The sequence below is a fragment of the Plasmodium relictum genome (genome assembly GCF_900005765.1).
Source record: "Plasmodium relictum strain SGS1 genome assembly, chromosome: 4".
In the NCBI taxonomy this organism is placed as follows: Eukaryota; Apicomplexa; class Aconoidasida; order Haemosporida; family Plasmodiidae; genus Plasmodium; species Plasmodium relictum.
Genome location: NC_041682.1, coordinates 506,822 through 530,440, shown reverse-complemented (window position 1 = coordinate 530,440; position 23,619 = coordinate 506,822). Strand labels below are relative to the sequence as shown.

The 23,619-nt window shown below is 18.7% G+C and overlaps 6 protein-coding genes across 6 annotated transcripts; 4 read left to right on the top strand and 2 right to left on the bottom strand.

Annotated features, from left to right (window-relative positions):
- Positions 1-286: 286 nt before the first annotated feature.
- Positions 287-6,157, bottom strand: PRELSG_0414200 (conserved Plasmodium protein, unknown function; the record flags this gene model as incomplete). The annotated part of the gene is made up of 1 exon (XM_028680289.1): positions 287-6,157. The coding sequence occupies one exon, from the start codon at positions 6,155-6,157 to the stop codon at positions 287-289; it is 5,871 nt and encodes a 1,956-aa protein (XP_028531801.1).
- A 2,981-nt stretch (positions 6,158-9,138) lies between these two features.
- Positions 9,139-9,909, top strand: ACP (acyl carrier protein, putative; the record flags this gene model as incomplete). The annotated part of the gene is made up of 3 exons (XM_028680288.1): positions 9,139-9,184; positions 9,396-9,610; positions 9,766-9,909. 3 exons carry the CDS (start codon positions 9,139-9,141, stop codon positions 9,907-9,909), a joined length of 405 nt encoding a protein of 134 aa, XP_028531800.1.
- Positions 9,910-11,446: 1,537 nt separating this feature from the next.
- On the top strand, positions 11,447-12,646 carry RRF1 (ribosome-recycling factor, putative; the record flags this gene model as incomplete). Its single annotated transcript, XM_028680287.1, has 1 exon — positions 11,447-12,646. One exon carries the CDS (start codon positions 11,447-11,449, stop codon positions 12,644-12,646), a length of 1,200 nt encoding a protein of 399 aa, XP_028531799.1.
- A 228-nt stretch (positions 12,647-12,874) lies between these two features.
- PRELSG_0413900 (conserved Plasmodium protein, unknown function) lies at positions 12,875-14,140 on the bottom strand (the record flags this gene model as incomplete). The annotated part of the gene is made up of 7 exons (XM_028680286.1): positions 12,875-12,926; positions 13,008-13,072; positions 13,178-13,290; positions 13,434-13,588; positions 13,675-13,755; positions 13,843-13,960; positions 14,056-14,140. The coding sequence occupies 7 exons, from the start codon at positions 14,138-14,140 to the stop codon at positions 12,875-12,877; spliced, it is 669 nt and encodes a 222-aa protein (XP_028531798.1).
- Positions 14,141-14,505: 365 nt separating this feature from the next.
- PRELSG_0413800 (conserved Plasmodium protein, unknown function) lies at positions 14,506-15,144 on the top strand (the record flags this gene model as incomplete). The annotated part of the gene is made up of 1 exon (XM_028680285.1): positions 14,506-15,144. One exon carries the CDS (start codon positions 14,506-14,508, stop codon positions 15,142-15,144), a length of 639 nt encoding a protein of 212 aa, XP_028531797.1.
- Positions 15,145-16,306: 1,162 nt separating this feature from the next.
- On the top strand, positions 16,307-23,008 carry P230p (6-cysteine protein, putative; the record flags this gene model as incomplete). The annotated part of the gene is made up of 1 exon (XM_028680284.1): positions 16,307-23,008. The coding sequence occupies one exon, from the start codon at positions 16,307-16,309 to the stop codon at positions 23,006-23,008; it is 6,702 nt and encodes a 2,233-aa protein (XP_028531796.1).
- Positions 23,009-23,619: the final 611 nt, after the last annotated feature.

Sequence of the window (23,619 nt, the reverse complement as noted above, 5' to 3'; positions counted from 1 at the left end):
GCCCATTTATTTAATAATCAATAATTATATATAATTAAAATTTTATTTTAATAATATAATTAAATATTCATTTAATTTATTTATTTATTTTTTTTTTTTCAAAGCATTAATTTCACTATTTTACAATCTTTATATAACAATAAAACTTTCTTTTTATTCTCATAATAAAAGAAAGAAAAAAAATTGTTAAGATTAAAAAATTTACTAAACGTTAATAGATAAAACCCTAATGAAATACACATATTCAAAATAGTGTCTATAGGAATAATTAAAATATTTAAAAAAATTACAACATTTCAGGGTTCCCATATATACTTAACATTTTTTTTAAATATAAAATGAAACAATCTAAGCAAATCATATTTTCGTTTTCATAATTTGTTTTTATTTTTTCCCCTTTTCTCTTAAAAAATGCATTTTTTTTAATATATTTATTACTTGTGGTATTTTTAAATACTTTTTTTGATATATTTTTTTTGTTCAACCTAAAACAATATCCCATATTATAACTATTGTCTTGTTTTTTTAATTTTTCAAAATTTTGACTTATTATATCTCCTTGTTCTTTTATTTTTAGAGATTTGAACTTTGACTTTCGAAAGTCACGCTCATCTTTTAAACCTTCTTCACTAAATAGAAACGTATTTTCATTTTTTTCAATTTTGTATTTACTCAATAATTTGCTATTAATATTATCACTTTTTTTAGTCGTAAACTTTATCTTTGTATTTTTATTAATTTTATGATAATTCTTACTGTACTTTATGCTTTTACTATTATAAATATAATTCATGTATTTATCATATTTACAATTAAAATTAAAATTATTCATATTCAACTTCTTCATAATATTTTTTTTTATTTTTTTATTAATTACAAAATTATTTACCAAAGGTAGAGATGTGTTATTCTTCTTTGAGCATATTTCATTTTTATTTATATTTTGATTCTTTAAAGTATGTAACTTTATATGTTCGTTTTGGAATTTTTCTTTAAAATTTTTTTGATTTTGCATATAATTGTTTTCACTTTCAGTTAAATCAGTATAAAAAGGATTTATAAGATATTTTTTTTCATTAGGTTTTATCTTCCTTATTCCTTTGATACTATTTTCATTCCATTTCAAATTATCTTTTATTAAGTCATTTTGTTCAATGTTATTAAAACTGTCTTTTTTTTCTTCATTTTTATATACTTCTCTATTTATAATATTATTCTTTTTAAAAAGATATTTTTTTTCTTTTTGATTCCCAAAGCAATATTTGTTTTTTTTTTCTTCAACTGCACAATTATTTTCTTGAAATTCTTGAAAGTTATTATTATAAAATTTATCTTCTTTTTTTTTATCTATGTTATATTTTCTAATAGATTTTTTTTTTTTTAATTTTAAAGGAAAATAATTATTAAAGGTAAATTTAATGAAATAACCATAAAAATATCTTTTCCTCTTTTTTTTTCCATCCATTAAATGAACATTTTTTATATGTGTATAATCGTTACTTAAACATAAATTATACAATTCAATAAGGTCCTCAATTTTATTATCTTTATAGCATAATAAAAAAAACAAATTTTTAAAATCTTGAATTTTATTAGAACATTTTGGCAAAAAACTTTCATATTTATCATTGTATTTATTTTTCCTATTTCTTTTTTCTTTTTTTTTATTAATTACTTTTTCTATTTCTTCTTTACAGTTTTTATAATTATTAATATTTTTCAGAGAATTTTTTTTTTTTTTTTTCCTAACTTTCCAAACACAATCCTCTTTGCAGCAAAATATATTTGCTGTATCATTTTTATTAATATAATTAAGAATTTTACTACTATTAATATTTTTAGAATTACTTTCTGTAAAAATATGATTTTTTTTAGTAGCAAAAGTATGTAACTTCTTATCAATACTATTGGATTCTCCTTCATTAAAGCAATTATTATATAACTCATATTCAAAATTTCCTCGTTTTATTTTCCTTTTTTTAATTCGAATTAATTCAAGTGATATAAAACCAGCAAAAGGAGGTATTTTCATATTGTTTATTTTTATTCCTAAACAAGATTGAAAGGATAAAAGAGCCGATTGATGCGTTAAATATAATATAATTTTTGGAATAAATTTTTTTTTTTTTTTTTTTTTTTGAAATTTTTCAAATAATCTTACGTTGATTATAAAATTTATAGCAACATCAATTAATGACATACCACTACACAACCATGATAAATATTTATTATTATATTCAAGTTTACACATTAATTTATAACACTCATATACATTTTTATAGAACTTCTTTATCTTATTTTTCTTCTTTTTTTTAGATATATTAAAATATTTACTTGTTTTATAAATGTACTTTAAATTTTTTTCAGTAAATTTTTCATTTTTTACTCCTTTAATAATTCCATTTAAATTCTTGTACATACAAAATTTTTTTTTTTCTTTTTCATATATAGGAAAACTACCACAACTTACTATCTTATTTTTCTTATCACATTTATATTTATCAAACTTATCTTTATTTAATTCATTTTCTTTATTTAGAGATAATGTTATTAATTCACTTTTGGAAAAACTTATATAATCCTTACAGCATTCCTTTTTATCTTTATATATTTCATTATAACATTTTTTGCTATTCTTATATTTTTCATCCTTACTATATATATAATGATCGTCATGCTTTTCATTCAACTGGACAGTTTTATCTTCTTGTGTTGTTTTATTATCATCTTTTAATTCATTATTTTTTATATCTTTGTTATATATCATATGTGTAAATTTTTCTTCAAAAGTATTGTTTTTTTCTTGTTTAATATAACTATTAATGCTTTCTCTTTTTTCATTACTTCCTTTAGTTGATATATTTTTTGGTGATACAGTACTACTGTTTTCTAATTCACCGATATTTGCTTGAAATGTATTAAAAAAATATATATTCTTTGAGCTGTTTACTTTTCCTTCATGACTTGTCATAGTATCGCTAGAATCCTCTTTTGACAATTTTTTATAAGCATTGTTAAAATCAAAAAAAAGATTAACATTATGATAGACATACGCATCATATGAACTAATAAATTTTTTAATAATTTTGATATTTTTAATTTTTCTTCTTTTATCATTAAAAAAATGCCTCCAATTTTTTTTTTTTTCATTATGTATCTCATTCTGTTCATAATTCTGGATATTTAAAAAATTGGTATTAACTGAACTATAATTTAATTTTCTCAAGTCTCTTAATATTATTGAATTGTTTAACTTTCTTTTCAGTTTATATATAGATGAAATATGTTTTTTAAAAGTACTTAATATACTATTATTTAAATAAACATTTGGAGTATATATACTACATTCATCTTTTAATAAAATTTCTCTTGTGTTTATATATTTACCTTTCCATTTTGTTATATAATAAACTATTGAGATTTCTTCCTTATAATAATTATTTAAAAATTTATATAGTTTTGAATTATTAAAAATATGATTTTTTAATTTTTTAATGTACTGATTTTTAGCTTTTAATGTTTTAAACATTAGAGAATTTCTTTCAGCTACCTTGACAACTGAACACAATACATATACATTTTTTAAATAATAAAAAAAAAATCTAATATACAAATTTATATAATTCAGAAAGTTAAGTAAATAATTATACTTTTCTATAAATTTATTATATATATTATTAAAATACTTATCAAAACCTAGTGGTTTATTATTAATGTAGTCATCAGTCTTATTGTTATTATCATTCACATTATTGAAATCACAGTTTTTAACATTATAACTATTATTATAATCATGCATATTATTGATATTATTAGATATAATATTATTATTATTATTGTTATTGCTACGATTAAATTTATTCATTCCCACATTTACCTTATTTACATCAATTTCATTATATTTTTCATCATAAATTGTTTTACAAAACTTGTTTATATAAACTGGAATTGATCCTTCTTCGAATTTTAAAGAATGTAGAAAATATTTATCCTCATTTCTAGATAAAATGGAACGATTATCTGAAGGAACGTTATTGATGATATGATTTATAAATTTATTTAATATATATTGTAAATATATTTGAAAAACATAATAAATATATGATTTTTCCAAACTTCTTTTATTACGATGCTTTGTTTTTTTTATTTTACTATAAAAAAATTGTGTATTATTTTTATTATTCATAACAAATTCAAAAAACACATTCATATTGTACATTAAATTATAACTTATATTAAATTTAAGGTTCATTTTTCTTAAACTTTTTTTTTCTAAATTCTTGAAATTAGCCACACCTGATATAATATTATCACTATGGCTTAATGATTTCATAAAATTAGATTTAGTATTTTTTTCCAAAAAAAAATTTTTGGAATCTCTTTTTTTAAAATATTTTGAATAATTCATAGTTTTATTAACAAAATCACTTTTTTCTTTATAGTTAGAATCATTAAAATTCAACGTAGAGATATTTTTTTCATTTGATTTATTTCTGAATATATTGCTGTCATCAATAGCATTATTAGTATTATTATTAATCTCAAAATCATCCATTATATAACTTATATTCTTTTCATTTTCATATAAGTTTTCATTTATATTATAATTATAATTTCGTTTTTCATTTAGTGTATCATTATTGTATACATGGTTGATATTATTATTACTATGTATTATTGAATTATTCATAATCTTATACTTACAGTTATAATGAACATTTTGAGTTTTATCATAAAAATTCAAATGCAAACTTTTGTGAACATTATTACATTCAAAATTATTTGTATCATTATATAACTTATAATTATCAATATTCATAAAATTCTTAAATATGTTATATAAATAATAATGATAAATAGAGTTATCCAATTTCACAGTCTTTGTTAAATGATAATTTTTTTTTATTTTATGCATAGATTCATCATAATCTTTATCTTTATAAATAAAATCCTCTTTTTCATAAATATTGTTATTAGTTGTATAACTTAAATCAAATGAATTTAGATATATTCTCTTTTCCCCTGATGAATTCTTACTTTTACATTTTATTTTGTCATATAATGAATTGGAATATTCATAATCATTATCAAACGATAATAAAAAAAAAAAAAAAAACATTTTTTTGCTTATACCCAATATTCCACATATAATTGCATATGCTGTTAGTTTGCATCTTTCACTATTTGTTGTTTTAATACATAAATATTTATTTATTAACTTAATTATTTTATCATATTTTTTTTTTTCAATGTCTATTTTACATTTTCTTAACACATTATTTAAAAAACTTTTTTTACTTAAATACATATTCTTAATAATGTCTAAAAAATTTTCTTTTTCTTTTGAATTATTAAAAATATTATTATTTGTTAAAATATTTTCATAATAAAATATTATTTTCTCTAAGAATTTATCATTATCGTTATTATTTATCTTTTTTTTTTTATAAAAATTTGTGTAATTATTTTTATAAAAATTGGAATTTCTTTGTTTGCTTTTCTGCTCTATTACATTTTTTAGTTTGATTTGTTTATCTATATTATTAATACAACTATAAGAACTCTTTTTATAATTAAAAAAATAATTTTTATGTATCAATATTTTAAAAATTTTTTTTCTTCTCTTCTTATTTTGATTAATTTTAATGAGAAAATTTATTTTCTTTTTTTCTTTAATTAATTTTAAAAAATTATTTTTATATATCCATTTATTTAAACTAGTAATCAAATTTTTATTTTTGTTATATTTATTATTATATTTTCTGTTTAATTTTCTTAAACTATAATAATATTTTCTTAAATATTTTCCTATTTTTATTGATTGTTGAAATCCTAAAAAGGTTAAATCACCTTTCCCTTCAATAAATGGCCAAATGTTTCGAATTTTTTTTTTAGGTGTTCTTGCCCCATGTCTCATATAAATTACTTTTGTTACATTTTCAAAATCAAAATACGAAAAGATACATTTTTTACATATAGTAATATTTTTCAGAAAACATTCCGCATTTAAATAACAAGATGAATAATTACTTTTTGTTGAATCACATGAATTAATTGAAGAAGCAGAAGATTTTTTAACATTTCTTTTCTTTTTCTCATTAAAAGAGAAAAAACTTGCCTCTTTTCCTTCTTTTGCCTTTTCTTTCTTAATAAGCATTTCAAAAAACAAAAGAAAGAAAAAAAAAATAGTATAAGTATAAAACAAATAATATATAATACAATTAAAAATGAAATTATAAATTTTTTTTTATTTATCAAATATTCATTTTCTTTACATTATAACAAAAAAAAAAAAAAAAAAAATAGAAAAAGGAAAATAAATAATTAAAAAAAAAGGTAGATAAATAAATTAAAAAAATTGGAAAACTAAAAACTATATAAGAAATTTTGCAACATATATATAAAATGGATAAAAAGTATATATCTGCAATATACTATTTGAGGTATTTTTAATATCATTGAAAGACCATTCAATTAACTATATATGTATATAGAAATAATGGTTGTTCTTTCATATTTACTACTATTTTAATATTATCCTAAATGTGTCATTTATTATATTTTTTTAATTATTTTATTTATTTATTTATTTATTTATTTATTTATTTATTTATTTATTTATTTATTTATTTATTTATTAATTTTTTTTTTTTTTTTTTTTGTTATTTAGACTATTATTTTTAATTTGTATAATATTCTCAATTATCTTTTATTTTTATACTTTTTATTTTATCAATTTTTAAATATCCTTTCTTTTATCTTATTTTTAATTATAATTTAATTACTAGTTATATATATAAAATCATTTTCAAAATCATCCTTTTTTATATTTCTGTTATTTAATCCTAATTATTTCTTCTTTATATTTATTCTTTTCTTTCTTTCCTTTTCCCTATTTTTTTTTTTTTTTTAATTCTAGTTTAAAATTTAATTTATTCATTCTCTATTTATCTCTTTTATTTCATTTTATAAAAATATAAAAAAATTCTTTAATCATATTATTAATTAGATTTATATTTTTTTTTATAAAATACATTATTTTAAAGATATATAAGATCAATGTAATAATAAATATATTTTCAATCCTAACTGTAGGTATATTTTTATTGGTAATTTCGAAATAAAAAGGTCAGACATATAAGGAAGTATATTAAATATAAATAAATAAAAACAAAAATAAATAAAAAAAAGGAAAAAAAATTTTAAATAAAAAAATAAAAAAAGTTAAAAAAAAAAACGAAAAAAAAGAAAAAAAAGAAAAAAAAGAAAAAAAAGAAAAAAAAGAAAAAAAAGAAAAAAAAGAAAAAAAAGAAAAAAAAATTTATAAACATAAAATTATATATTATTTTATGTATATATATATATAACTTTTTTTATGTTTATTTCCTTTATTAGTTGAAATAAAATATAAATATGTATGTATATGTAAGACATCAAAAAAAAAAATTTAAATCATTATATTAGAAAATTTTAATATTTTTCATTTTTTATAATTTCAAAATTTTTTTTTAAAAGAATGAAAAAAAAAAGTAACAAAAAAAAAAAAAAAACTCTTAAATTAGGCCTTTAATTTAAAACATTAAAAAATATTTTTAAAGGATTTTATTTATTTCTAATTTTTTTTTTTTTTTTATTTTGTTTTCTTCTTTTCTTTTATTACATAAAACTTCATTTTTTTTTTTTTTAAATATTTAATTTATCTTTTTATTTAATATTTGTGAATTTAATTTTAACACTTTGAAATGTTTTCTTTTTCTTAGCACTTTAAGATACACTAACAACAATAATTTAAAAAATTAATTTAAAAAAAAAAAAATTTAATTTATATAAGCCTTATTAAAAGATAAAGGGAAGAAAAAAAAAAAAAAAATATTAATTAAACAAAATAATACAAAAATATAAATTCGTTTTTGATTTTATTGATATCAAAAATGGTGATCTAAAAAAATTTTCAGTGATAATAATTGTTAGTAAATTATAAAAAAAACTAATTAAATACAAAAACAAAAATTACACAGATATAAAAAATAAAAAAGTAGAAAATAATTATTACTAATTTCACAGAAATAACATACTATTTTTACTTGTTGAACACATTTTTATAAAATATATATATATGTATATATATTTTTTTATTCTAAAAATACTACTTTTCACTATAAATTGTATTTTTGTATAAAGTATTAAATATTATCACATATATTTAAGAATAGAAAATAATAATAGTTAATATTCTAGATATTTTATTAAAATTTATTTCAATAATTCAAATAAAAAAAAATAAAAGAAAAAGAGATTAAGGCTTTCTATATGTTATAAAAATTATATTTAAAATAGATTTAAAAAAAAAAAAAATAATAAAGCCTAAGTATTAAGTTAAATGTTCTAACTTATTTAAAAAAATTTTTAGATACATTTTTATAAATAATTTCATATTACTTTTATTAGTAGTATCATCATTTCAATTTTATAGTTAATAATTATAAATATAAAATAATTTTACTTCTACTTCTTAAAATAATTTTTATGTTCATATTATTTATTCTTTTGAAAAGACATTCTATATAATCTCTATACACATTAACAAAAATTTTCCTTTTTAGCAAAAAATTCCTATAACTTTTTTTTTAAAAATTATTGAAATAAATTTTCAGGATTTACTAATAGAATGAGCAATAATAAAAAAAAGGAAAAAAACTTTTTTTTTTTTTAAATGCACATTGTATACTATAAAATTTCTTTTGTTATAAACTTGCAATTTCTTTATTTTTAATCTTGTTTTTTTAATAAGTTATACGAAACATAAATAATGAGAAAACATTTTATTGTAAAATTCAAAAGTAATATATGTACATGTTTTTTTTTTTTTTTCCCTTTTTATACAACACTTATTTTGAAATAATACAATTATTAATTTCATTTTTTTTTTTCTTTTTTTTTATATTATTTTATCTTTTGTGTATATATACTCTCTTCTTTTGTGTTAAAATTAATATTTTTATTTTTTTTTATTTTACTATTTTTTTTTTTTTTTGGAAAAAAAATAATCATTAATTATTAAATTAAATTATAATTTAAAAAGAAATACACTCATTTTATTAATATAATAAAAAAAAACTTTAAAGGTGTTCTTAAAAAATGAAGGTCTTATTACTTTGTATCTTTTTCTTATACTATGTTAATGGTATATATATATATTTTTTTTTTCTCTTTTCCATTTATTATATTTTTAAAATGTTTTAAATTTCAAAATATATATATATATATATTTAAATAAATCATTAAATAAAAGAAACCTTATATTTTTTTTTTTTTCTTTTGAAACAAATAATATTTATTGTTTCTATTAAGGTATATTTTTTAATTTTTATTTAATTTCTTTTTTCTTTTTTAAGCCTTTAAGAATACATTGAAAGATGGTGTGTCATTTAAAGTTTGTAAGAGAAGAAAAAGTGACGTAAACTTTAGAAACAAAAAAAATGACAGTAGTATCCTAAGAAGAAATACAATGAATTCATTAAAAAGTACTTTTGATGATATTAAAAAGATTACATCTAAACAACTCTCAGTAGAAGAAGACAAAATAAAATTAGAATCAAGTTTTACGAAAGTAAAAAAAAAAAAGATTGATATAAATATTATTTAAATGAGTATATGTTTATATTTCATTTTCAAATAAATAAATAATTATATTCTAATTGTATATCTCTCTATATATATATATTTATAATGTTACACTTTTTTTTTTTTCCCTCTTTTTTATAGGATTTAGGAGCAGATAGCTTAGATTTAGTTGAATTAATAATGGCATTAGAAGAAAAATTTAATATCACAATTTCTGATGCAGATGCATTAAAAATTAATACTGTTCAAGATGCTATTGATTTTATTGAGAAAAATAAAAAATAAAATATTCCTAAAAAATAAAATTTATAAATCTTATATTCTCCATTTTATTAAATGTATAAAATTAAAAAATATAAATTTTTGAAGACAAAATGTTATAAAAAAATTAAGACATTATTATTATAAAAAAAATTGTAATTATTTTTTTATAAAGAATTTTAAAAATATTGTCTATATAGAAATTAAATTATAAAGAAGATTATAAATTTTATAATTCGTTTTTTTTTTTTTTTTTTAAATTAAAACATTTCAAAATTATCATACACTTTGTATGCAATGAGCTGCAACAAAAATATCTATTTTTTCTTTTTAAAAAACACAAAAATCATTGAATTCAATATTTAAATATAAAACAATTAATTGAAATAAAAAAAAAATGTATTGTGTACATTAACCAAAACATGAAAATAGAACTAATAAATATAAAAATAAAATTTTCGTTGATATTTTAATTATTTGGAATTCTAACAGGATTTTAATTAAATAAAAAAGTGATATTTAAAAACATAAGATGCTGTGTTTAATTAATATTGTAAAATATACAGTTAAAAGCACTGAATTTTTTTCATACTACTTTTTAATATTTACTTATTTATGTTTTTTCCTTTTTTTGACAATAAAAAAGATTAAAAAAAATATAAGGAAAAAATAAATTGTTAAACTAAAAAGACGCTATATACAATTATTTAAGAAAATTTATTAATATTTAACCTTTTAATATTAAAAGAAAAGATTTAAGAAAAATAAAATATTTCTCTAGTTATTTTTTATATGTTTAATTAATTATATTTTTTCTCTGTGAATTATATAAATTAAATATTTTTTAATAATGTTAAATTGTTATATTTATATTTTTTATTTTTTCTCAAAAATGCACAACTTGTATATATATAAATTTAATTTTGTACTTTCTTTTTGTATATTCAAAAATACTTTATTTTTAATCTCATTATATTCTACGAAATTTTAATTTTATCATTTAATAAAATTTATTTAAAAAAAAAGTTTAATTTTTTAATAAATTGTATTCTTTAAATTTACTAAAGCTCAAAATTTCATAAAATTATTATTTTATTTTTCAACAAAAATTTAAATTAATAATTTTATTTTAATAAATTAAAAGTATATTTATACTTAGTACTTTTTTTTCGATCATATTATATTAACAAAATATTTTGTGCTACTTATAAAAAAAAGAAAAAAGGCATTTTAAAAAAAATTATTGTTGCATCTGTAACAAATGTAAAGAATTATTGTCTATAAGTTTATTTCTTTGTAATTATTTTTTCGTATAAAGAAATAAATGTTTTCTTTTGTTTGAAATTCTTTTAATTTTTTAAGATGAAAAAATTATTAATAATGCTTTTAACTTGTTATCAAAATAATAATTTAGAAAGGTAAATTTTTTATGTAGTATGTTAATTCTTAAAAAAATAAAAAGATTTATTTTATTTCTCATAGAGTATTAATAGAAAAAAAAAAAAAAAAATACATATATATATATATGTATTAAAAAACATACCTGTTAATGTTACTTAAAATGATAACCCAAAATGAAAAAAAAATTAGAAAAATAATATTATTTTATTTTTTTCTAATTTTATTTCTTAATAAAATTATAGTCATTTATAACTGCATAGGCATAAAAAAAAATTTTAAATATAATATATTTTTAATTAATAAAAATAAATATTCTTCATGTTTTTTAAATTTGTATAATACATATAATAAGAATATTTTAAATAACTTCAAAGAAATAATATATAACAAAGAACCCAGTGGTATAAAAACTAAAAAAAATACATATCTTATATATTTACAGAAGAAAAAAAAAAAACATGATAAGATAGAAGAAATTCTAAAAAAACAAGTTTTAAACAATAAAGAACAAAATACATTAGAAAATGAAGATATTAGTAAAGCAAATGAAATAAAACCGAAAGAAAAAAAAAAAAAAAAAGCCTCAAACGATAAAATAGTGATAGATAACCAAATTAGAGGAAATGATTCATTTTCATTAAAAAATTATCAAATTAAAAAAAGTATTAGAGATGATATAAAAGAAGATGAAGATGAAGATGATGAAGATAATGAAGAAGAGAATAATCATTTAGATGAAAATGGTGAAGAAGAGCAGAATGAAGATGAAAATAACAACGATGAAGAAGAAGAAGAAGGGGAAGAAAAAGAGGAAGAAATTACTGAAGAAGATATTGGCAATCTAAATAAAATGTGTTTAGATAAAATGAATAATGTTTATAATTATATAAGAAAAGAATCATATAGATTTAATCTAAATAATGTTTCCAATGTTATGTTTGAAAATGAAAAAGTAAAAATAAATGAACGAATTTATATAATAAAACATATATGTCACATTAAAAAAAAAGAAAATTTATTTACTATAACTCCATATGACCCTTATTTTGTTAATTTTATTTATCAACATTTTGTAAAACAATACAATGAATTAAAATTTTACATAAAAGATAAATCAGTTTTTGCTATAATACCTCCCATATCTGAAAGCTTAAAAAATGAAATTAGAACTAAAATAAAAAGCAAAATAGAGGATTCCAAATTAACCTTAAGAAATGTTAGAAAACAAATGATGGATAAACTAGAAAAAATTAAAAATAAAATTGGAAAAGATATATATTTTAAACAAAAAAATTACATACAAAGTTTACATGATCAAACAAAAAAAAGCATTGAAAAAATATCTGAAGAATTAAAATAAAATTATTTTTTTTTTTTTATTGGAACTTAATTTATAGAAAAGCTAATATTTATAATTATTTTTGTTTTATTTTATTGTATTTTTTAATTAAAATAAATATGTAAATTATTAAACAAACAATATATACTCATATCAAAAAATATAAATTCAAAATATATAGATGTATACACTTATATAAATTAAAAACATATGCAGTAATTTGCTTTTTCTTTTTTTTTTTTTTTTTTTTTAAAAATATCCAATTAGTTTAACATTTGAACCACTGTCAGAATAGGTAATTCTATAAAAAAAAAAAATAAATTTTAAAACAGAAAATAGGTATGTGCAAAGAGAAATATTAATTTTTTTTTCCTTTTCTTACCTTTTTATAGTAAAATTTATAATATCATTTAAAGAATATACATTATTCTCTTTAATAAAAGTATTCTATAAAATGAAAATATAAATTATATTTAAAAAATAATGCAAAACGGTAAGAGTATCAATAAAATTAAAGAATTTCATAAAAAAAAAAGGAAAATTCCTAATTACATTATTTGAATCATAACAAAAATCTTTAAAAATTTCCTCAATAAGTATTGCTTCAATAATTCCAAATATATCTAAATGAATTTTTGTTGGCTCTATTTTATTTATTTTAGCCTCTAAAAAATTATTATTAAATTATATTTTATTTATATTATATGAAGCTGAAGATTAATATTACAGGAATATATATTTAAAAAATTCTGTAAATAATATTCAAAATAATATTTTATAAATAAAATTATATGCATATTTTATTTACTTATTATATGATTTTCTTTTAAAACTAAAATTAAAAGTTTAAAACTGATTTTTAAAAACATATTTGATGGATCACTATTAATAATTTTTGGTTCTTTTTCCTTTAACTTGATATTGTTAAAACATAAACTAAATCCTTCAACATCATGGTTTACTCTATATATATATTTTTTTTTAAAGGAAAAACGTGTATATATATATATATATATATACATACATATATTTTTTTTTTTTTAAATTACTTTAACATAAATTTTGATAAATAAATGCTTAATCCATCCTTTACGTTATTTAAGTATTTTGGTTGCAATTGAGCTACACAACTATTAATAAATTATAAAATAATATACATATAAATGATACGTAATACTAATTTTTATAAAAAAAAAAAAAAAAAAAAAAAACCATACCTTATTCTTACTATATTAAAAGTTTTTTTATTAATAATTAATCCAGGATTCTCAAAAATTACTCCTAATGTGTTTTTTATATATTTAAATTTAGGAATATGCATTAAATGATCATAATCTTAAAAAAAAAGAAAGAAAGAATATGTAGCATTGAAAAATTATAATATATATAAAATTCTAATATACTTATGTTTGCTTATTTTTTTATATGACCTTCATTGAACTTGTTAATAAAATTTTCCAATTTACTAGTTCTTAATACTTTTGATTTTTTAATATACCAGGGATTTTGAGCCATATTAAAAAAAAAAAAAAATACAAAATTTATATAAAAAACTATATTTTTTCTATGAAGTATCCTTAGATACTTTAATACTATCTTTAAAGCATTTTTAAATATATATTTAAAAAAATTAAGAATTAAAAATTTTTTATTTATATATATAGTATATTTAATAGATATTATACTTACATTTTTTTTTTTTTTTACAATACAATTTTGTATGAACCACATTTGTAAATTTTATAATTTTTTTTTTTTTTTTTTTTTTTTCTCATATATATTATTTTATATAGAAAATGAGATAAGAAAATATATATGATTTTTAATTTACTTGCCATTATTCTCAAGAATTGTTAATAGTTTTAAATTATTTAAAAAAAATGAAAGAAAAAACAATATTTTATATATTTTATATATTTTTGGTTCCTGTATTTTGCAATAAAAATATAATTGAATTAAATTATCAAATAAATTATTATTTTTTAGATAATAAAAAATGGGATAATATTGGATATTTTATTTTAAATAAAAATGAAATTTATGATACTTCTAATTCTTATTTAGAAGAAAGGAAAAAATTTATTGAAAAATTAAAAGGACAATTCGATTACGTTTTATTTCAATTATGCTATAATGTGGAAAAACAAAAATGCATACAAACTTACGTTGATAAAAGTAGAATACATAATATTGAAAATTTTATACTTTTAATTGGATTAGATAATAATTATTTACCATTTATAATAAATTACAAGACATATGAAGAATATCAAAATACTAAAGTATTCTCAGGAATGTTTGCTATAAAGGTTCTATCAATTTCTGTACCTATTGATATAAATAATTTGACAGAAGAAAAAAATATAACAACAAAAGCTAAAGAAAATGAGAATGAAAAAGAAAAAAACCAACCAAAATCCTTTTTACGTAAATATTGGTATGTTATTCTTATATTTTTTATATCTTTATCTGTATCTAAACATTTAACTGAAAATATTCCACAAACAAATAATACCTAATTAAAATAAATACACTTATTCCTATCTATTTATTTTTTCTTAAAATATAATATTTTTTAAATAAATATATTAACAATTATTACATATATTTTTTTTACACTATTTTTTTTTTTTTTTTTTTTGTCTATTTATAATGACTTATGCTTTTATTCTAAAGCCCTATTTTTTATTAAGAAAAAAAAAAAAATTGAAAAACTTTGTATTTTATATCAATTTGATATATATATTTATATTGTTTTATCATGATCCTAGAATTATATTAATAATTTTCTAAATCTATTTAGGATAATAAATTAAAAAGAAAAAAACATACAATTTAATTTTATTAATAATAATAATTGAGACAATTTCCAATAATAATACTATAAAAAATAAAGTTCATATAAACCTTTTATTTTAAAAAATAATAAACATAAAAGGTAATTAGAAAAAATATAATATAATTTTTTTTTTTTTTATTTTGTCTAGCTATCAATAAATAATATTTAGAAGGTAAAAATATTTTGAATATAAATACACATCTATATATAATATATTGCACTACTAAAAAATTAAAAAAATTATATATATAATAAGTAGGATATAAAAAAAAAAAAATGGAGAAAAGACAAGAAAATATGTATTATTTAATAATTACTTTTTTTTTTTATTTTTATAACTAAGTATTTCATAACTATATATATTATAACTTTTTTTTTTTTTATAATTAGAAAAATTATTTCGTATATAAAACTTGAAAAGAAAAATTGCTAAATATTTCATTTAGATTACTTAGAATACATAAAATAATCTTACCTATAAGAAATAAAAATTTAAATAATTACTTAAATAATATAAAAAAAAAAAAAAACACTTTAGCTAATGTAAAAAGTAAAAAGAAATGATTATGAGAATTAGACAATTATGAATAATAATAAAAGTAATATTAGAACAAGCTAAAATACTAAAAGAATAAAAATAAAAGTAATATTATTATCTAGTAAATAAAAATAAAATACAATATCTTAAAAATATATACACATATATGCATAAAAGAATGTTAAAATAAGAAATTATATATATATATATGCATGTATGTAGATTAATATAGAAATTTATATTTTCTACTTAATGTAAACAAATTAAATAAAAAGATAAAATAAAACAAAATAAGAAAAAAAAAATGCATAAAAAAAAAATAATATATTATTTCTATATTTATGGAATTTTTATTCTTATATTTTTAAATTATGATAATATAATAAATTTATTAAAAAAAAATATTTTTTATAAACACAATAATGAAGTTAATGGATTTAAATCTTTTTCAGAAAATGACAATTACAATAATAATATAATAAGAAATAGTAGTATAAATAATAAATTATATGAATATATACCATATTTATCACTGTACATAAATAAATATATATGTGATATATATTCTTATATATTTGGAGATTTAAAAAAAATAAAAAATAATGATTATTATCATAAAAAAGATATATTATCAGAAAAAAGTTTTTATCTAGCAACTACTCGTTACGCTACTAATACCAGGAAGTTATCAATTTCTGAAGAAAATGTTGATTTAAAACCCTATGTCAAATCAGGAGAGAGAAATGAAACTGTTGTAAATTTACATGAATATTTTACTGGAAATAATAAAAGAAAAAATAACAATAACGAAATTGTAGTAGATACATCAGAAAAGTTTCATAGGGTAGTTATTATTTGTTTTAAGCCATCTCTAACTTACTCTCATATTATTACCAGACCTAGTGATGCGTTTCATCATTTTCTTGAAGAGAATAACAAGGTGACTTCAACAGAAGATATTTACCCAATTCCATTTTTTCAAGATGAAGGAAATTGGGGTTTGAAAAATGTATTATCGAGAGGAGTTATTGAGTTTATGATACCACCATTTTCACTTCAACTAATAGATATTATGATTACATGTTCAAATAATGAAATAAATGAAACATATACATTTGAAGATTTAATAAAAGTTAGAATACGTATACCTAGAAATACCCGAAAAATATTAGGTGTTAGTACTGATGAGAAAGATAAGGATATATTTGAAAAAATAGTTCAAGATGATATAAATGATTACACTTTTCGCAGTTATCATAATAGAATACTTGGATTAAAATTAGAAGATGCTGAATTAGATCCTTTTGATTGTTTTAGAACCGTTTATGAAGATGACAAGAGAGTTCATTTGCATGTTGCTTTTGAATTTATAAAATGCTTAAATTTAGATAGAAAAAATATAAAATTAAGATTTTTTTTCTTACTTGAAGAATTTTCAGAAGAAGAAATAAATTTTTCTTGTTCATTTACATATAAAAAAAAAAAAAAAAAAGTTACCTTTGGAAAGGGAGATACAACAACCTTAAAAGAAATGTATTTTTTAGAAGATGATAAGAATGAATATCAATATTATAATGGTGCTCCTTATAAAATTTGCAATTTTGAATATAAAGCTGGATACAATGTGCAAGTATGTGAAAGAACTATTAGTGAATTCACACTTTTTGTATATAATTGTGAAATGACAAAAAAATCAAAAGTTCTGAATGTAGAACCATTTACTACTATTCGATATTTAAATGATACTTATCCAATTAATAAATTTAGTGACATTACTTTATTTACAAAAGATATAGATATAACGGATATAGAAAAAAAATTCCCTAAATCTAAATTTTTTATGACATCATATATTGATCATGGTCCTTATCCTTTAGTTATTGAATGTAGCATACCTCATGGAAAAAGTAAATTTCAAAAAGCAAGTATTTTGCTACATTTAAGAACAAATATACAAAAAAAAAACGCATCTTTTTGTGATTTTACGAATTCTCGTAACTACAGCTTTTTAAATAGTTACTATGAAGGAGATTCTTGCAATATAATCACTAGTGCAAATACAGCATTCGGTTTTAAATGCCCAGAAGGATCCATTAAAAAACCAGATAATTGTTTTTCGGAAGTATATCAATCAGGAAAAATTTATAAATTAAAAGATAAATCTGGAAAAAATCTTGTTATTTATTCGATAAAACAAAAAAACTTTGCTTTAGCAGCGTTTCATAATCATATATCCAAGTCTTATGAATTTGAATGTCATTGTGTAGATAAATCTAATGAACAAAAAATAATAAAAAAAATTTTTGTGAAATATGTAAATCATGATGAATTATATGATTATAATATATATGATACAATTAGCCACAAATCATTAATTAAAAATCCTGAAAAAACCCATCTATGCGATTTTGTAAACAATGAATCTGTTTTAGAACCCAAAAATAAAAAGCCTAAAAGTTATGTTTGTGTTATTCACCCTAAACCGTTAGAATATGTAGCTCTAAACTGTCCTATTAGTCTAGTTGACGAAGAAAATGAAAAAAAAATATCTGAATTGTCAATTATGAAAGGAGAAAAAGATGCTGAAGATATAAATATATATTTAAAAAAAAGAAATATCTATTCCAATTTAACTCATTTACCAAAAAATGCACCATTACATGTAATAGATAAAAATGCATTAGATGTTGTTGATATCAATAAAATTATTCCTGGTGTTCTAGTTAAAAATATTATCAATATGAAAATAACTGATGTAGAAGAAAAAGGAGATGCTTCCGATTCTCTTGATGTAGATCATTTGCAACAAGGAAATAAGTTATATGAAAAATATTTAGGACTTGAAAACAATATAGAAAATGGGTTTTTCATTTTTCAAATACCTCCATACTTAAAAAGAAACCAAACGATAGAATTTGCGTGCATAAATAATCAAACAAAGAAAAATGGAAACTTAGGAAACATTGGAATAATGACTGTTTATTTGAGGTCATCTGGTAGTATAGTAGAAGGTTGCTATTTCTATAAAAATAACCCTGAAAATACCTATTTAAAAAAAAGTATAAAAGTGGGTTCAGGAGAAGATTGTGTAATCAAAAGTGATGGAGAAATAGAATATATTGGTATAGCTTGCCCTGCTGAAAAAAAACTATTTTTAACCCCTCCAGAATGCTTTCTAGAAACTTATGATAAATCAGATGTACCAATCAGAATAACAGAATATGATAAAAATTTTAAAAGTTTCTCTAATGATAAAGGAATATCTTATTTAAAAATTCCTCAAAGTTTTCTGGGTTACGTAAATTTATTTTGCTATTGTAATACAAAGGAAGAAGAAACTCTCATAAAAGAAAATAAAATAAATATAGAATTAAATGTTTCCAATATAGGAGTATCTGAAATAAAAACGATTGATCATACTTATGAACCCGATTTTTTAATTGGAAAAGAATATGCTAATAAAAAATCCAGTGACATTGTAAGAAAAAAACATATTTGTGATTTTACTAAAAAAGAAAGTTCCTTAGATCCATACAATGAATTATTAATTATTCATTCTTGCTTTTTAGAATTAGAAGATAACTTAAATATGATAGAAATTAAATGCCCTAAAAATGTTAAAAGTGATAAAAAGGCACGTGGCAAAGAACCAAGAGAAGATTCACTTGATCATTTTGAAGATTTAGAAGAAAGCGAAGAGGAAGAAATCAAGAAATACGAAAAAATGAAATATATTCCAAATAAGTTCGATGATGAACTATCGAATTACAATAAAAAAATAAAAATGGAAGATATATTACCAGGAATAATTATACTTGATAAAAATAGGACATTCGCTGAAAAAGGGAATTTTTCTTTTGTTTCACCATTAATTGTTGAAAATGACGTAACTCTCAAATTAAATTGTGATAATTCAGAAACTATTATTGGTAACAAAAAAGGGAGAAAAGGTACTATCGTTATAAAAATTTCAAAAAATACAACCAATAAGGACTTTTATGGTTGTGACTTTTCAGGAAATTCTAAGAAAACATTTTATTATTCTTCCGTTTATGATTTAAAAAAAAAAAGTGAAACATGCGAAATAGATTTAAAAGAAAATATGATTGTTAGTCTAAATTGTCCCTACGGAAAAATAAATCCCAATAACTGCTTTAGAAATGTTTATATAAAAAGCAATATGGAAGAAGAGGTAAAAGAAAAAATAGAAAACATCTTTAATGAAGTAAAAATAGTAAATGCTAATCATTTAACAAATAACTCTCCTACATTTCTAATAATTTCAAAAATAACCAAACAAGAATTAAATTTTTATTGTACTTGTGAGCATTATGAAAGTAAAAATATAGGAACATTACTTGTAAAAAATAAAGAAAATTTAATTTTTTCTAAAAAATATGATGAAACAAAAACTGTCTTTATAGAGGTCAGTCCTTATTACTTCAAAGATACTTATATTTGTGATTTTACCGAACACAACTATTCTATTTCTCTAAATAAAGAAGTCGATATAACAAATATTCTTAAAAAATATATGAATGATATTCTATTGTATCAGCATGATGAATTTCTTCATTTTAGCTTGAACTTAAAATTGAGAAAAGAGAGTATGAAAAAAAAGTATATAAATTATTTAAAAAGAAAAATAGAAGAATTAGAAAAGAAGCCATATAACGAAAGAGAATATGCAGATAATATCATTATTTATAGATGCAACATAGATTTAAGCTCCTTTGATCAACTTATAGTTAAATGCCCTTCCAAAAATATAGATGATTCCCAAAACTATTTATATAATATTGCTTATAGTTCTAATTTAGGTTTAAATGAAAACACTATGCTAAAGGGACTAAGTAACACATTATATGGAACATTATTAATTAATAAAAGTCATAATACTTCTTTTTTTGAAAAAGGGGAATTAGAAATTATTATCTCTCCTTATGCAGATTCTTCTAAAGCTATCAATTTTTCTTGCGAAAATGTTCAAAAAGATGGAACAGGAAAAATTGGTTCTGCTTCTATATTCATTAAAAAAAATGACAATAAAATATTAGGATGTGATTTTATAGATGTGTCAAATGAATCAAATGATAGCTTCTATCATGAAAGTAGTGAATCAAGACGTAACAAAAATAATTCTTTTGAATTCGAAATAGAGTTAGTAGAAGGAAAGAGCATATATTGCAATATTGAAGCTATTGAAAATGATATTGTAGGGTTTAGTTGTCCTTACAATTTTATTACATCACCTCAAAATTGTTTCGAAACTGTTCAAAAAGAAGGATTAGATAAAGAACTTGAAATACATAAGCTAGAACAATTAGTAAAAGGAGTTAGAATTTTAAATAACGAAATATATAAATATAACTTTACCCCTTCTTACATTATCTTACCAAAAAAAATAAAAAAATCTCTAACAATATTTTGTACTTGTAATTCGGTCAAGCAAATAAAAACAGGAATTATTCAATTAAATATCATTGGGGATGATTTAAATAATTGGTTCAAAAAGGAAATAACCCATAATATATATGCATTTGAAAAAAAGGATTATTTTTATGATTTTTCCTCCGGTCCCCTCAATATCAGCTCTGAAAATGTCCTCAGCTTATCTCCATCAATCTTAAGTTCCTATGATTCATCAAGCATAAATAAAGATCATTATGAAGAGACAAAGATAGGAACAGAAAAAATAAATAACCTTAGGAAATCTCAAAAGGTGAAATTTCCATATAATTTATCAAGTTATAAAAGAAACACATCTGAATATAATAATATTTTACATGGCGTACCAGTTACTGCACAAGATAGAGATCCTGATGAAGAAGAAAAAGAAGAAGAAGAGGAAGAAGATGAGGAAGAAGAAGATGAGGAAGAAGAAGTAGAAGAAGATGAGGAAGAAGAAGAAGAAGAAAATGTTTTAAACCCATTAAGAACAAAGCATGTATTTGAAATTAGTGTAGCTGCTTCTGAATTTAGTAAAATAAAAATTATATGTCCTCTTCGAAATTCATTATACTATAGACAATCAAAAATTAGCCCTGAAAATTTTTTTGAGTATGTATATGTTTTAGAAAGTGAAACAACTAAAAGAAAAAAAAAAAGATTGGAAAATGATGAACTCTTAACAGAAATAGTGGAGGGTTCAACAGAAATGAAGGATGAAGAAAATAGACTCAGAGAAGCTATTATGGAAAAAGAAGAAAAAAAAGTAGTTTATGATGATTTTGGAAATAAAATAATTATATCTATAAAATCGGAAAAACCAAAGGCTACTGTTGAAGATATAGATAAATTAAATGAGAATGAGGAATTGCCAGATACAAAAAAAGACGTATTAATAATGAAAAATATCCATGAAGTAATTTCTTTTGTTACATATAAAAGAGAGATAAGTGAAAAAAAATATATTGGTACATTGAATGTTTCACCTCTTCTATTAAATGAAGCAACCTTTTTTGTATCGTGTGATAATTCGTTAACTTTAAATGAAAGTAAAAGGGGAAAAACAGGAATTGTAAAAATTCATATAAAACCAAATTATTTAAAAATGCATGGATGTGACTTTGTTGGTGATTATTCATCTCATTTTTATTTTAGTGGAAAATGGGAGAATTTACCAAATAACTATATATGTGAAATTAAAGTAGAAGATGATACATTAATAGGTCTTGCATGCCCTTCTCATACAACAATGCATCCTTCAGATTGTTTTGAAAATGTGATTAAAGATGACGAAATTTATAAAAAAGATGTTTTAATTGAATCGAAAAATACTTTTTTGTTTAAAAAAAGTGATAGACCTATTTTATCCTTTATTCATATTAAAAGAGTTATTTCGAATTACTTTACATGTAAATGTTATGATAATGTAAATGGGGAATACAAAGAATTATCTATGAAAATATTATATGAACCTTATGTTATGGGTACTCCCAAAGTGAACCTGGAAAAACCAAATATACAATACAAAGATATTGATTTAAGTCTTTTGAATGAATAATAAATATTGTTTTTTTTTTTTAACAAAAGTAATAAATGGAAAGAGGTATTAAGAAAAATACTTATATTAGACATTTTATGTTTTCTTTTTATTCTTTTTTTTTTTTTTAATCTTTTTTAAGAATCACTTTTCAAACTAAAAAAAATTTGATTTATCTTTTTATTTTATAATAATACTTTAATAATCAAATATTTTTAAGAAAGTATATTTTTTTTTTCTTTCTTTTTTTGTGTACTAATTTTGCGTTTGCATTTATAAAAAAAAAAAAAAACTAATATAAATATATATGTATAAATATTTCTTATTAAAATAATTTATTATTAATATATAAATTTTTAATTAGACTTCAACATTGAAATGAAGAAATATGTATTTAAAATAAGTGCAAAATGAAAAATGTAGTTTTTAAGTTCATCGATTTTACTAACCATAATATAAAAATAATATTTCATATATAAATATATATATATAGGTAAACATCATTTAAAGTTACCAATTTCATGCTGTCTACATGCATTTTGCTAGAAGATTTCAACATCTAGTTTTTATTTCTTTATATGAATATTGTAAAAAATCATAAAATATATAGGTGCATAACTTAAGACAATTTT